Source organism: Melanotaenia boesemani, chromosome 10 (assembly GCF_017639745.1).
Source record: "Melanotaenia boesemani isolate fMelBoe1 chromosome 10, fMelBoe1.pri, whole genome shotgun sequence".
Classification (NCBI taxonomy): domain Eukaryota; kingdom Metazoa; phylum Chordata; class Actinopteri; order Atheriniformes; family Melanotaeniidae; genus Melanotaenia; species Melanotaenia boesemani.
Genome location: NC_055691.1, coordinates 2,622,650 through 2,639,287, shown reverse-complemented (window position 1 = coordinate 2,639,287; position 16,638 = coordinate 2,622,650). Strand labels below are relative to the sequence as shown.

At 40.3% G+C, this 16,638-nt stretch overlaps 1 protein-coding gene across 1 annotated transcript; it reads left to right on the top strand.

Annotated features, from left to right (window-relative positions):
* Positions 1-9,110: 9,110 nt before the first annotated feature.
* Positions 9,111-14,340, top strand: LOC121647967. The gene is made up of 5 exons (XM_041997822.1): positions 9,111-9,467; positions 9,648-9,745; positions 9,824-9,898; positions 10,264-10,448; positions 12,561-14,340. The coding sequence occupies exons 2-5, from the start codon at positions 9,658-9,660 to the stop codon at positions 13,440-13,442; spliced, it is 1,230 nt and encodes a 409-aa protein (XP_041853756.1). The 5' UTR covers positions 9,111-9,467; positions 9,648-9,657; the 3' UTR covers positions 13,443-14,340.
* Positions 14,341-16,638: the final 2,298 nt, after the last annotated feature.

The window sequence follows — 16,638 nt, the reverse complement described above, 5'->3', positions numbered from 1 at the left end:
TGGGGGCAGCATGGCTCAGTGGGTAGAGTGGTTGTCCTGTAGCCCAAGGGTTGCTGGTTTGATCCTGGACCCAGAGAGCTGTGTGAAGTCTGTAGTCCTTTTTCTGTTTTGTGGTCAGACCTTATATTCCAGGTGAAAAATGATGCTACTGCTTTGACTCTGATAGCTGGAAATGACGCCCAAAGGTTCAGGGTACTTACATAAAGAAAAGTTTTTTTAGGATTGAGCGTGCCATCTTTTTAGAACATATTATCTTTGGATTCATTTCTTTTTAGATTGTCATTGGTGTTTTTTAGGTGAATTTGGGAATTAGCCCTTATTTCTCCTGACTGATTAATCGATAAAAATGTCAATCATCAACGTCGAACAACAACCAATGCCGCCTAAGAACAGGTCAACACCCCCCTTTTAAGAATAATGCTCCCAGCGTCCCCTGACAGTCTCTGAACTGCCCCCACTGAGAAACCCTGTATTAGAGGAAATAAATGCTTTTCTGTTGTTCAATATTGTATCAGTAAAGAAGGAAGTTGTGTCGCTGCATGATTTGGTGGATAGAAAGTGAGAGGCGGCTGGCACAGGAGGATTTGTAAACTGAAGGATGACCAGTGTCAATCTTCGGATGCAGTTGTTAGAAATGTACTTTTTTGACAGGTTCTTTACTGATTATGCAGTGATGAATAACAAGAATTGGATATTTTATTTGTGTTTGTTATTGGATTTGTTTGGGGGTTTATTCGGTGGGGACACGATAATGTCATGTTTTTATTTTTACTTTTATTTCTTACTGTTTGATTTTACTACCCTGAAAGGCTTAATGGGAGCCTGTCCCTATGTTAACCTCTTTATCAGTCAGGTGCAAAATACAAATATAAGCATATGCACTGAATAAAAAGTTCTGTTATTTGATCAGCTGTTAGGTTGTACCACAGTTTCTTCCTGAAATCCACCTTGGAATCCTGCCCTCTGTTGGGATCAGGATAGTCCTGTTTTTTTGGATCAAAGTTATCCGGATTCTGCTCAAAAGTTTTGAACAACCCAAACTGAGGGTTTTATCCGGATAACAACCAGGATTGGATTACGTGATCCAAGTGGATTTCGGAATCCGGATTTCCCTTTTGAACAACCCATTTTCAAGATTTGATCCTATCTGATAACCGAAATCCGATTGGATTACGTTTGAACAACCGGCCCCAGGTGATGCCTAATCAGCAGCAGACTACAGTTCAACACAGAGCACCCGGGCTCCCTCGACACAAGGCTAACAACATGAACCAGATCAATCAAGCTGAGTTTGTCAAGTGACTTTTCCTGCTGCCTCAGGCCTCCAGAGACGATCTTCATTAAACTGGTCCTGAGAGCTGCAATGACAAACCCAGAGAGAACCGAGAGCTTCATTTGATTTTTACTCCATCAGCACCTGAAGCTCAAATATTTTGTTTTAGCTGCGTGGAGGAGAGAAATAGTGTCTTCAAATTCTTCAAGAATACCTGGAAATCCATCAGGTGGCACATCTTCATATACCAAGACAATGACCCCTAGAAGCTGGAATCTTTCTAAATCTGACTGTAAATGTTCCCCTGCAACAAAGTTTACTGCACATCCAGTTTATTATTGCAACATTAATCCTGAACTAGAGGAAAAATTAAGAAAGAATGCTGTTTCAGGTGGGCACGAAGCGACTGTTACAAATTTAAAACTGTGGAGCGAAATTAGAGTAAAGAAAAACATATCTTCTTCCCGGTCACAGTGAATAGCTACGTTTACATGGTCAAACATCTCATCTATCCAAGTAAAATCAGTCTGGTCAGAGATTCCAGCTCATGTGTTTTTACTTGGATAAAGACATCTGTCCAGTTATGTGATGGAAAAATTTAATACTCTCTAACGCATTTAATGCCTAATGTGTACTAATTTGGAAGAAGATAAAGAATTTCTTTCTTATTTAAATCTTTTGATTGTCAAAATGCTCAATAATCCTTAACTCTTCAGCTTCTAAAGAAAAAGTTCTGTTTTGCTGCTGCCATTTTTCAAGTTTTCCCAGAAACTCGTTATGTTACCCAACCCCCATGTGGTTCAAGCATGCCCAGATACAACGTGCACCACAGAAAGGTTGGAATGAGTGTAGACATGGAGATTTTATCCTGCTGACCCAACTGGAAAATATTAAATGGTATTAAATTCTTTCTGATCGAGGCTAATGAGATCCGCCTAGGTGACACATTTTTATTCTTATTGGATGTTCGATCAGATCAAAAGCGCTCCATGTAAGCAAAAGCTCACAGTCTGTTCACAGAATGTTATATCTGGGGCAATTTCAGAAAACCAAGATAAGGGATTAAGTGGGATAAGCTGGTTGTCCTGGTTCAACTCATACGTGATCCCGTAGATAAGGCGGGATAGTGGAAAGTGTGATATCATAAGTTACCATGGAGATTTTTCTGTGGAGCTAGCCTGCTCCTTTGGTAAGTTCCAGGATCTATTTAATGCCATCCTTTGTTACAGTCAACACAAATGGAAACCAATATTTATTCCACTGCCTGCTCCACATTGTTATTACACTCAACTAGACCCAGTGTCATTATTTAAACACTTGTGACCATTTATTAAAATCATTTTAGATAAATATTAGATGATTTAGCATACATTAGATACTTTACACTTTCCCATAGACTTCATTTTAAAATACATTTCCAATATAAATAAACAGTAACATGATGTTGCTCTATCAAATAAGGATAAATCAAAACAACTACACCATGAGCGCCGTTAAAACTGAAGTCACACAGTGCTCTACAACACCCAAGGTAACATTTGTTGGTGTTTGGGATGACACCTTTGAAAACTGAGTGGTTAATTAAGGGATGTGTATCAAATGGGTCATCCTGCAGCCATGCTTAAAATGTAAGGCTTGAAAACGGCCAGAATCTTAATTAGTGAGGAGGATAAAGTATTTTGGGGTGGATTCTGTTCACCTCTGTTAAAAAGCAGCTACATGCCCAAAGTCTGCTTCTTTTGCTGAGATAAAGCCAAATGTGTTAACACCATAAAAAAATAAAGCATTAATGCTATAGATTAATCTCTTTGCATTAACGTGTTGATCTGGCGACCCCCTGAAATTATCTTGGGACCCCCCTGTGGGGTCAGTTTAAAAGAGGCTGTTCTACAAGATATAGAAAGCAAGACATCAAAGCATATTATACAACACAAGAATAGATCAACATCAACAAAGGTCTGTATAATACACCACTCATGTCTGCACACTGAAACAAATCAGGACAGATCCATACACATACATACAGATCCAATTACCAGAGAAATGAATGGCTGCAGTAGCCTCTCTGCAGGCCTGTATACACACAGTAAACAGCACACACATCATAGGGGAAAATCTATACCCACTGGCCAGTTTGCCACATTGTTGATTAGCCAGTCAGATTAGCAGACTATCTGAAACATTAAGATGAAGACCCGTGTTTCATAGAACTTGACAAGCAATTCAAATGATCTGCATCAGGTGTGCTGCGGTTGCTAAGAACTACAACATGCAGGGCCGTGGTCCCTGAGGACCAGGACTGAGAAACACCGATACAGACTGTTAAACTAATCAATGCACATCACAAGCCATGTACAGCGTTCATCCATAGACAAAACATCAAAAAGTCACGTTCACCTGAACATCAATGCTGTAAAAGGATTTCCTGCTCACAAAATCCCCCTCATGGGCACCTGAAGAGGATTATCAAATCTATCTGACACCAGCACTAAAGGTAGGTATGCATTCATTCATTCTTTCATTCATTCATTCTTTCATTCATTCATTCATTTCATTCATTCATTCATTCATTCATTCATTCATTCATTCATTCATTCATTCATTTATTCATTCATTCATTCTTTCATTCTTTCATTCATTTATTCATTTATTCATTTATTTATTCATTCATTTATTTATTTATTTATTCATTCATTCATTCATTCATTCATTCATTCATTCATTCATTCATGCATTCATTCTTTCAATCATTCATTCATTCTTTCATTCATTCTTTCATTCATTTATTTATTTATTCATTCATTCATTCATTTATTTATTTATTCATTCATTCATTCATTCATTCATTCATTCATTCATCCATTCATTCATTTTTTGTCCATCCATCCATCCATCCAGTTTTAATACTGAATAATTATTTATCATTACGAAGCCGCTTCTCTTTGATGTGATCACCACGGTAACTCCTATTTAACACATCTGTTGTATTCAAAGTTTCAGATTTGAATGATATGAAAAGTCCATCTTTTCCTGATGATGATAATATTGTTGTCATAAATTCCTGATTTGATCATAAAAAAAGATAATAACTGTTGAACTTTCCGTTTTCACTGTCAGACTGGGAACGTTCAGGATGGACGTTAACACCAGATGTGAAGCGTAAGAAGGAGGATTTCCCAGCAGCTGTAGGTCAGTGAAGGTTCATCAGACCTGACCGCAATGAGCTAAACGAGCTTTAAGAGTCTCTTTGAAATTCAAATGTCCCTCCAACCAAAGCTTCACAGTCACGCAGAATTTTCCATCACACCTCTCACTTTATCTGAGAAGATGATGTTCATGTTTACACCACACAGCTCACAGGCTGGGACTCAAATCCAGCATCTTTTCTTTTTCTGGTGCAGATTAGGCATTTTTTGTTTGTTTACTTTTTTTCAGTATTCAGATACTTTAGTGTAATCAGGTTTGAATTTAAGGACTTTTTCCCTTAAAAAAATAAAATAAAATAAAAAATAATTGGTCACCAAGGTGGGTGTGACAGGAGCTTGAATGGAGACTCCATCCAGCTTCTGTGCAGCAGGTCAACAAGTGGAGCTGCTCAGCGTCTCATGTCCTTTTCCTTTTAACAGTGAAAGAGGTTGTTTTTCACTGTTTGTTGTTAAAACTGAGACTGGCTTCTTCCTCAGAATGATCCCATGGGTCATTTTCTCACTCAAATCCAAGCCATCTATCATCTTTATTATCAAAGTTGTTTTTATGGCTAAATCAGGCCATCAAAGCCTTTGTTCAGCCCAAAGCAAGACATTGAAATTTGGGTCATACTTAGATGTCTGACATCAACCAAACAGTACAAACTGTAAGAATTACGTTTTTGTCTTTCCTTTTTTCTTGTGCTATCTGAACATTAAGTTGCAGCTTAATGAAAATTCTGCTGAATGGTGAAATATTCTCTGAATATGCTTATTTTAATAAAGAGTGTTGGAAAATTATAATTATTAAAAAGAAATAAATTTAAAGGCAGAAAAAGCTAAATTTTTTCACCACAAGGTTTGCTTTTGTTCGCTGTCTACCTCTTGCTCCACCCCAACTCGCCTGGCCTACGAATGCAACCCAAAAACAAAACAATATCACCATTTTGTGGAGCACGTCAAATTAATTTATAACGTTGTTTCTTACTGTCCAGGAGAAGAGAGTCAGATTGTAGCCTCTGTAGCTTTCTGGCTGGTAAACATGGGGCTGGAGATCAACACAGAGACGGTGTGTGAGGTCACGCTTTACTCCAGATGAGATTACACCTCTAGTTCTTCACATAGCAACGGTTTTTAATTCCTTCATTCTAGAATGATAAATTTATGCATATTGTCCCTTTAAAGTGTTTGCAAAGAAAAGCAAAGGAAAACACATTTGTCTCAACTTAAAAAAGAGAAAAGAATATGGTATTTTAAGTCACAACAATCAAAATACAAAAAACCCCAAACAAACAAACAAACAAACAAACAAACAAAAAAAAACAAAAAAAAAACTGCAGCCATTTCCTGGAGGGACTGAAAATACTAAGGAGTGAAAACACAATCAGAGTGCAGGTCCAGGTTCTAATATATACTGTAAAACGTTATTAAAAAAGTAGAGAGAACTTAAAAAAGGCAACCAGCTGCAAAGCTTTTCTTTTTTTAAAAAAAACAATTTCAACAGTCTACTTATGTCTTTAAGATGAAACAACTCATATTGTTAAGCTGAAAAGGATATTTTAAAGGATAAAGGAAATTGAGTAAACCAGAGAAGCGGAGTGCTTTCTGATCACCTTATATCACATCATTGCAGACGTCAGGCTTCACTGTCAGGCTTTTGCCCCGTGAATTTCCCCCCCTGTTACTGAGAGACAGCTAGACACACTCACACTTCATTATGGAGAGCTGTGACATCAGCAGTTTGATGGGTTACCAGGAGACCTTGAGGCCCGGCCATCCAATTAAAACACGAGAAGAAGAAGGAGAAGCAGCAAAGGAAACAATCTGACTTCAGATCAGCGCAGAGATTTTTGTTTTTAGGCACAGCTGCTGCTGCTAACACAACAAGAAACATCGACAAACGGCTCCTCTCCAAACACACACATGCCGTGAGTAAATTAGTTAACAGCTGGTGTAAAGATACACTGTGTGATGTTTTCTGTTTGTATTTTAATTATATTGACTTTTTTTATATGAATGTCTACTTTTTTCACATTGCAGCTGTTACATCTTTGTTGGGCTCTGTTTTGTCTCCATGCAGAAACTCATGCATGATTTGTTTGTGGAAAGTGATTAGACTGGTTTTCTTCTCACTACAGGTTGAAACTGACACTCTGCTGCATGAATTAACCACCAAACCTTAGACTGATGCAGACTTTGCTTTCAGTGAAAACAAACATTTGAAGCTTTCCATAACTGTTTCAAAGCAAAATGTTTGGATTCATTCTAATTTAATAAGAATGAATTATTTCTGTATGGACATGGAGTCAAATGACCAATTATATGATTTCTTGCTAATGATAAAAATAAGCAAGCATGCTGGTGGGTTTTTTATCACTGTTATACTGTTATGAGTATTTATTCTTCTTCCTTCCCCACAGATACAATTATTATATTAATTATTAGGCCCACATAACAAATATACATTACATCATTACGTTCTTTCTTTTTAACATCTTTAAAATTAATCAAACAAATCTGAATCTAAACTATTGCAGCGCTATCAAGTATTGTCTTCCCTTCCAATAAATAAAATACCTATGTGGCATACTTTGGCACAGTTCTGTTATCGACTTGGCCGGATGTAGAGTCTACGTGGTTCTATCCACACTAAAACCTTCATAAAGTCTATGTGCTTTGTGCTGTTCTCATGTAACTTGGAACAGTTGTAGTCACGGCATTGCTGAATGCATGCAGTGACATCTTTGTGCATAGCATAATTTCTATCATGATGTTTTCCACTGTGTGAACTAAAGAAACAATTAGGCGAGGATAAAAGTGTAATTTTTCTCTTTGGCTTATTACAATTTGCTCAGGCATGTGAACATTCACAATGTTTCTGATACTGGGGTTGTATTCTGTGAGGTCTTAGCTACACATTAATACCAATATTACATATTGACCTGATAATTGTAGAGTCATTATTGATTTAACTTGGGTAGGTCTGTTCAGGCAAACCACACCTCAAGCCCTAAAATTTAACAGGTTAATCATAAGATAAAGAGTTTATTTCTTATATTGTAACAAAAATGGTCACAAAGTATCAGAATTTTTTTTCTTTTCAGGGAAGTTCACTTGTTTAACTACAATTAAATTAATATATATGGAAACTCAAGGCAGCTATTTCTGAAATGATTTACTTTTGATGCCATTATCATGAGATAATTAAGCTCATTTTCACATAAGTTAAATTATCTTGACAAACATGCCTTTTTCTTGAGAATATAACCTATTGTAACCGATTATCACAAGATAACAAACTTTGTTTTCTTGATATCACAGAGTAATCAGTTTTTAAAAATATAAACTTATCTTGAGATAATGACAAATTATTTAGTTATCTTGAGATGAGATATCTCCATAAGGAGTTATCTCCATCTTGATCAAATTATGTTTAGAAAAAGAAAAACTTCTCAAACATGAACGCTTTGGGCTTCTGTACAAAATACTTCAACCTTAACTTACAGTTATAAACTCTGACCATCTGCAGCAATTAATGTTCTCATTGGTCCTTTTCAAGCCCACATTGATCTCAAGAAAACAGTCTTAATTTATTGATTTATTTTATTTAACCTTTATTTAACCAGGAGGTCCCACTGAGATTCAAAATCTATTTTTCAAGAGAGACCTGGCCAAGATAGCAGCCAAACCACAGAGTAAATGCAGCATACATATTATAACAATTTACATTTTCACAATAAAACAACAAGTACATAGTCATAAAAACATCTCAAGAAAAACAAGCACAAGTCTCCATCACCACATTCTTTATGGAGGCTTTAAATGCATTTATGGACATAAGTGTTTAAGCTCGTTCTGTAGATTATTTCATCCCCAAGGTGCTGAAAAGGAGAATACAGTTTTTAAAGAAGTAACCACTTCGAGGAGCGTAACTGATGGGTAAACAGAGAGGAGGTTACAGAGGTGGAAGTTTGCCAAGTATTGTTTTGTAAATGAAAATATTCCAATGCTGTTGTCTACGAATTTTGAGAGATATCCAACCAACTAAATCATAAAGAATGCAGTGATGAGTGAAGGACTTGGAGTTTGTAATGAATCGTAGTGAAGCATGGTACACTGAATCAACATGACACAAGATTGAGAATGCAGCATGCATGCACAATATATCACCATAACCAATCACAGACAGAAAAGTAGCTTCCACAAGTTTAAGAAAACAAAGCTAGTTATCATGTGACACTTGGTTAACTTAAGAAAAAGCTGCTGTCTTCTGTTTTATATTTACTTTTTAAATAGACAAATAATAATAATAACAACAACAATAAAAAATAGTATGAAGTGTAATAATGTTCTAGCATTAGAAAATCGTCAGTATTAGAAAAATAAAACACTTATCTTTAATTAATTGGCCGACGGACTCGTCCTGCCACCGGGAGGAACAGAAACCAAACCCCTGCTCGTGTCCAGCTTTAATTCAGGACCTTTCAATGATGCTGATCTCTGAAAAACTAACCATTTATTTAGGTTTTGAGTTTTGTAGGTGTTAGAGGCTATGTTTCCTGTAAGACCAGGTTCAGGGTAAAATGTGTCTCCTTCACAAGCCGCATTTCAACGCGCGTGCTGTGGTAGGAGTTCGGGCTCGCGCGCACGGTACTGATGCTGCTGGGCTGGAGGAGCTGGTGTTCACCCAGCAAGGAGGTCTCTGGACCTCCGTGTGGATGATCCCACCGCGGGTTCTGACAGTAACAGTAGCCCGAGCATGAGCCAGCGGACAGCCGCGACATGCCGCCGCTTTAACTGCTGCTGTTGGCGCAGTTGACTCCATCCATCCGCCCGTTAACGAGCTAATCAGCTGCGGTTAGCTCGCTGCGCTCCAGCTGCGGTTTCGCTGGTTGACCGCTGTCATTGATAAACCGCTTCGCTCATTCTTGCCTGTATGCTTTAGTTTAAAATCGACCTTCCTCCGGAGCGTTTAGGTTAGAGCCTCTTGTAGTTGAACATGATTCAAGGTCAGCTAACTAGCTGTCCGCTGGGTTAACTTCGCACTTAGCGGCTAAGCTAGCTGCTGACGCTAGTTAGTCCATGCAGCGAACAGCTTAAGTCATGTTTGTCCGATGGCGCTGAAGTGCTGCACGGTCTGCCAGAGATGACGGGCCGCCTGATCGTGGGTAATGTGCCTCTGTCAGCAGGAGGCGGAACATGGACGCTGAGGCGGAGTGGGCCGAAGAGCTGACTGCACACCAACTGCTGGATCAAAAGGTGCTTTACAAGCAGAATGGACGACTCGGTAAGACTTTGTTTAGAGTGATGATCATCCCCCACGTCTGTGATGAAGTTTCTCCTGAAAGTGACCTCTCCTCTACAGGCATAGTGACAACTCTTCACCACCTACTGAACACCCAGAACACACTGCAGATTCAGTCCCGTTCAGAATGTACTGGTACGTCTTTTCTGGTGACTATGCTGCAGGATCTGATGAACTCAAGTCATTTATTTATTACTCATTATATTTAGCTTCTCTGCTTGCTATGTGTTTAAATTTAGTTGTATTCACTCACATTGTAGCTCTCAGTTTTCTAAAGAAAGTGAGATGCCTCATAATGATCCGTTTGAATAACCCCAGCTTGTATCTTCATTCAAAGCTGCAAAACTTTACGTTTCAGTTGAAACTGTAACATGAAGATTTGCTTTAAAAAATGACTGACATCTGCATGAATAAATTTCAAGCTTTCAGTCGGCATACAGTAACACTGAACCGGGGTTGCTGTAAATGCCACGTGCTTGTATGTGTTTTGTGTTTTTTAGGTTCTTGTCCAAATCTAATGATGAGTAGGAGCGAACATGTCAATGCCAGGCCGGTTCCTGTGGCCCTCACCCCCCAGCTCCCTCCCAGAGCCCACCGGCCCCTCTGTGTGTCTGTCTCCTCCGACAGCAGCGGCCGCTTCAAAGCTCTTGAGACGCAGGAATGGAAGAACAACCTCAAAGCTCAGGTACTTTCATCACACACACACACACACACCTGTTGTTGTCAGGAGAGAACCTGAAGCAAACATCACGTTGAGACGCTGATGACCACAGAACAGTTGTTTTTATGGTGTCGTCAGCGGTTAAAGGTCAGTTTCTATAGGCTGGTATGTTAAATGAACATTAGACTATTTTTAACTCTTGTTCTGCGATTTTAATCCTGTTAAAGGAACAAACTCAGTTCCAGATACACTGATGGTTGACCAGTTGTGGGTTATTAGAGACTTAAGCTGATCATTCAGTGAACAGTGTGATTGAGAGTTGATTTGAAGTTGTCTTTTTCCATCTGTTGAAATTACGAATGATCCCGTGTCTTTAACACTGTTATTGTCACTATCATGCAGTCCCTCCAGGACTTTGTGGTGTTTTTCCGTGAGTCTTGTGGCATAAAAAGCCAGATTGTTGCAGCAGCTTTTGTGAAAAGTTGTGACAAAAGTTTTAAGATTTCTTTACTTGTGAGAGCACCAGAAATCTATTTAAACTTATTTATGATCTTCTAACATTTTTTATTAAAATAAGTGTATTTCGAACCTGAGTTGGCTTCTTCGAGGAGCTTCTTGTTAATGTTTTTTTTACATGTTTTAGACTTTTATATGTTCAGTTGTTGCTTTCTATCTGTTGTATCTTCCTTAATGTTACATTAAAGTTTTTGCGATTGAAAAAAAAAACTGTGATGTGTAAAATGCTGGAGGATGAGCTGGATTTGGGTTGAAGGCTGTGACTGTAACATTGCGAGTTACTGGTCACGTTTACATTATCTCTGTTTGATGAAGTAAAAGTAAACAAATTGCAGTTCCTGTAGGGACTAGAAGAAGGTTGGATTGATCCAAGAACCTTGTTTTTTCTAAACAAACAACTGATCCATGAATGCCACAAGTGTGTGATCACACTGATGTGTAGAATGAGGGTGCAGAGAACATTATCTGGGAAAAAAATCTGAATTTCTTTTTTTTAAAAATCTTGTTAGTAATTTAAAAAAAAGTGTTGTTGTTATTGTTTTTATTATTATTACAGCCTTTTTTCCTAAATGAATGCAGATGCCCTACTCTAGTGATGGCCAGATCATGGCTTATGAAGCATTTAAGCTTTCCAGCAAATTGGTTTAGAAAATGGTTCATTTCTCGAATTTTATGTGCACCTGCTGGCCAAAGTGTGTAAAACAGGCGGCTTAGACGTGCACCGTGACACACTGCATTTAGTCTGTAAATGCTGTCTGACAAAAAATGTGACCATAGAATTAGCGTCTCTCAGTATGGTGTATTTTCTAGTATTTAATTAGAATATTAAATTAGATCAATATTCATTCACAATGAGAAATTGCCAAGAAAAAAACTCTTTGGGACTTGAACCTGTGACGTCTGTATTTATAGGCCAGCACTCTAATCACTTGAGCTGTAATGTTTGTACGTAAATGAACAAGTTTATGGATTTCACTGGTGTCATGAACAGATTTTTCTCTGGGCTGGACACAGTTGTATTGTTGTGTAGCGTCATACGTTATAATAATGGCATGACGAGTAATATTTGTGTTCTGTGTCACTTCTTGCAAATGGGAGATCAGGGAGATGATGGTGAAGATTCTTGAACCTTTGATAACACTCGTTCGCATGGTACAGCCAGGCAGGGAAGCTTTGGACGTAATCAATGACGTCGCTCTTCTGAAACGACACAAGCCCTGATACGTGCTTCACGCAAATACCTCACCGCAGTATTTGCCATCACTACCATACACCTCTGTATAAAAAGTGTTTTTCTTAAGCCAGTTATTATTGCTGCTGAGTGCTTTTTAAAATGCTAATCAGAGTTCTTGCAAGTACCACTGACTGTTCAGTAAATGTAATCAGTCAGCTGCTCTCATCTTTTAGAAACTTGAGTCTAAAAGGTGTTTTTTTAGTAAATGTTTCTTTTCTCAGGCTGATGATAATGTTGATGTTGCTTATCTCATGTCTAAAACAGCCTGTGAAATGTTTTTGATGTGAGTGCAGGGCACCCAGGAAGTTAACTCACAAACTTACACTGGCCAACTAACATTACCAATGCTACCTAAACAATAAGAGTTGTGTGTTATGTTGTTACAGATGGAGCAGGCTCACAGTGCCGGTGCTGCCAGCAGCACCGGTTCTCTGGAGCGAGCATCCCTGTTCTGTGCTTCGGCCTCCACCACAGCGTCCAGCTCGGGCCTGTCCAGCCCCGTGGAGCTCCTCAGCAAGAGCAAGTCCTCCAGCCGCTTCTCCCTCTTCTCCCCACCCTGGAACAGCAGCTCCGAGTCCGACTCCAACCCTCCATCCCGTTCCGGCTCCAAGAAGCTGCGGAACTACAGTAGGAGAGCTGCCACGGGGCCAGCCGGAGCTAGGGGCCCCGATACAGCCGAGCCCAAAGCAGGTGGTCCCGAACACTTTCAGTACTCTGAACCAGTCATTTCCAAGGTGACGGATTACATCTACGTGGGTAACCTGAACGCGGCGTACAACGGCCGTACGCTGTGCCGCAACAACATCGACAGCATCATTGACATGAGCAGTGTGTCGGGGGAGCCGGGCCCCTCCCTTAGCCTCATACCCTGCACCTGCTCCCGCGGTGCCCGCCACAGCTGGTCCCGCCTTAAAGTTGACATCAGAGACGTGCCAGATGCTTTGGGCGACGGCCCGGCGCTGAAGCACCGCTGCTTTGAGGACATCAACGAGTGCATCAATGCCTCCACCGAGAAGAGGAAGCGCGTCCTCGTCCACTGTCGGGACGGCTTCTCTCTGGCGCCGACGTGCGTCATCCAGTACCTGATGGTGAAGCAGAACATGAGGCTGATCGCCGCCTACGAGCTGCTGAGGGCCAAGTACCCGGTCAACATCAGAGAGTGCCACCAGAACGTGCTGGTGAGCCTGGAGAGGGCGCTGCGGCCCGGTGGCAACGTGGACCCAGAGTGCTTCAAGCAGGCCATCTCACGCAAAGTGGCTTGGACCTGACTCCAACTCCCAGAATGCTTGGCTGCTGCTCAGTCACATCAGATTAAAGACAAACCAAGGGCAGCTGTGCTCCTCCCTGCAGACGGGTCTGCTGGATGTTTTCCACTTCCCTGGTGTAAGAATTATTAATCTGAGGACTTGTTTTTTTTTAATGTTTTTTTTCCCTGACCTGTAAATGTGATTGGCTGTAATTTCCATCTTCACTACTTAGCAGACGCAATAGACTCACCTGCAGCGTGATCACCGTGTTGATAGCTGTGTTGTAGTGTTGGATGTGTAGTGGATCTAATCCTGCTTCAGTTCTGTGCCACGCATTTGTGTTGTTTTTTTAATATCGGGAGTTTCTAGTGGGTGATCTCAGGAGATTATTGATGTCACACCAGTGCAGCGTAGGATGTTTGTCTTTAGATCAGCTGCACTAACATGGGGGGGGGGGGTGGTATCTTTCAGAGCACATAACGTTGATGCTGCTGCCAGTTTAGATCAGAAACCTGGACAGAGGACAGCTGTCCTGATGCACAGAGAAATGTCTCACACAGGATAACCTGGGGAAAAAAAGGCTGCAGCCAAATGTTTAGAAGCACAGAAAGTCTGATGCAGCAGTGGTTCCCAACCTGCTTTACTTTTACCCCCCTCTGCATCTTCACATATTTACCAAAGGAATACTCAAGATAAAACTTTCTAATCACACTTTCCCACTCTAACATGGAAGGAAAACAAACACAGAGGTTTTAACTGTGCTTTCCTTCCTGATCTGATGATACGGTTCAGACATGATCCTTTATGGACAGTCATGATATTTATGATCTTTATAAGCTTTAGGATTAATCGTAGTGTTTAATACTGTGATTGATTGTGAAATAAAATGAATTCATTGTGACATCACTACTGTCTAGGAGCGAGATGTCAGGTGGGATGTTTAACTGTTAAAGCTGCTGTAGTCTGTTATCCATCCAAGCCAAGGTATTCCTCCATCACTCAGGATTCTTTAATCATCCATCAACACCAGTAAAACCAGACTAAAAATCATTCTGGGGCGTGTTTGGTACGTACAGATTCCTGATCCTGTGTTATGGTGTTAACCCTGTTCTGCAGCTGATGGTTCGTGTTGCTGTAAAAATTGAATGTGTCCCTGAGGAGTCCTCATCTCTGAAAGCAAAGCCATAGCTGTGCTTGTTCATCAGTTACCCCCCCTCTTTGATTTTTATTTATTATTTTTTTTTATTGGTAGCTGTTATATAAAACACACCAGCATTAGCCCACGCATCACCCAACACAGCTCTGTAGCAGTCCAGTGATGCAGTCCATCCTTACACAGATGGGTGGTAATCCAGTGGATCTTTCTGGATTTTTTAATGTTCGAGGTTTAATGCAGTGAGTCCTCAAACCCTTGAGGGGGTGCAGACCTGAGGTTGGGAACCAGTGAGGCTGGACATGCAGCCGAGGAACGACACGAGCAGTCTGATGGTTTCCCAAATCTGATCAAATCCAGCAGTTTGGTAACGTGATGAAATGAGACGGTTTATGTTGATCTGTTTACAGTCTTAAATCCAAAAATGTTGGTTTCTGTGTGAAATATAAATAAAACAATACAATGATTTCCAGATCCCATCAAGCCATATTTTATTTCCAGTAGAACGTAAACAACATCAAATGTTGAAATTGAGAAATTTGATCATTTCATGGAAAATATGAGCTGATTGCGAATCTGATGGCAGCAACACTTCTGTAAAAAGTAGTTCCAGGGTGATGTTCGGCACGGCGTAAAAAGTAGTTCCAGGATGATGTTCAGCATGGTGTAAAAAGTAGTTCCAGGGTGATGTTCAGCACAGTGTAAAAAGTAGTTCCAGGATGATGTTCAGCATGGTGTAAAAAGTAGTTCCAGGGTGATGTTCAGCATGATGTAAAAAGTAGTTCCAGGGTGATGTTCAGCATGATGTAAAAAGTAGTTCCAGGGTGATGTTCAGCATGATGTAAAAAGTAGTTCCAGGATGATGTTCAGCATGGTGTAAAAAGTAGTTCCAGGATGATGTTCAGCACGGTGTAAAAAGTAGTTCCAGGATGATGTTCAGCACGGTGTAAAAAGTAGTTCCAGGATGATGTTCAGCATGATGTAAAAAGTAGTTCCAGGATGATGTTCAGCATGATGTAAAAAGTAGTTCCAGGATGATGTTCGGCATGGTGTAAAAAGTAGTTCCAGGATGATGTTCTGCATGGTGTAAAAAGTAGTTCCAGGGTGATGTTCTGCATGATGTAAAAAGTAGTTCCAGGGTGATGTTCAGCATGATGTAAAAAGTAGTTCCAGGGTGATGTTCAGCATGGTGTAAAAAGTAGTTCCAGGATGATGTTCAGCATGATGTAAAAAGTAGTTCCAGGATGATGTTCAGCACGGTGTAAAAAGTAGTTCCAGGATGATGTTCGGCACGGTGTAAAAAGTAGTTCCAGGATGATGTTCGGCACGGTGTAAAAAGTAGTTCCAGGGTGATGTTCAGCACGATGTAAAAAGTAGTTCCAGGATGATGTTCGGCACGGTGTAAAAAGTAGTTCCAGGATGATGTTCGGCATGGTGTAAAAAGTAGTTCCAGGATGATGTTCGGCACGGTGTAAAAAGTAGTTCCAGGATGATGTTCGACACGGTGTAAAAAGTAGTTCCAGGATGATGTTCGGCACGGTGTAAAAAGTAGTTCCAGGATGATGTTCGGCACGGTGTAAAAAGTAGTTCCAGGATGATGTTCGGCACGGTGTAAAAAGTAGTTCCAGGGTGATGTTCGGCACGGTGTAAAAAGGAGTTCCAGGGTGATGTTCGGCACGGTGTAAAAAGGAGTTCCAGGGTGATGTTCGGCAGGGTGTAAAAAGTAGTTCCAGGGTGATGTTCGGCATGGTGTAAAAAGTAGTTCCAGGGTGATGTTCAGCTTGGTGTAAAAAGTAGTTCCAGGGTGATGTTCAGCACGGTGTAAAAAGTAGTTCCAGGGTGATGTTCAGCATGGTGTAAAAAGTAGTTCCAGGGTGATGTTCAGCACGGTGTAAAAAGTAGTTCCAGGGTGATGTTCAGCACGGTGTAAAAAGTAGTTCCAGGGTGATGTTCATCACGGTGTAGCATCTCTTCTTCTAACATGTCTGGAAACATCTGGGAAGTGAGGAGACCAGTTGCTGGAGTTTTAGGAGAGGAATGTTGTCCCATTCCGGTCTGATGCAG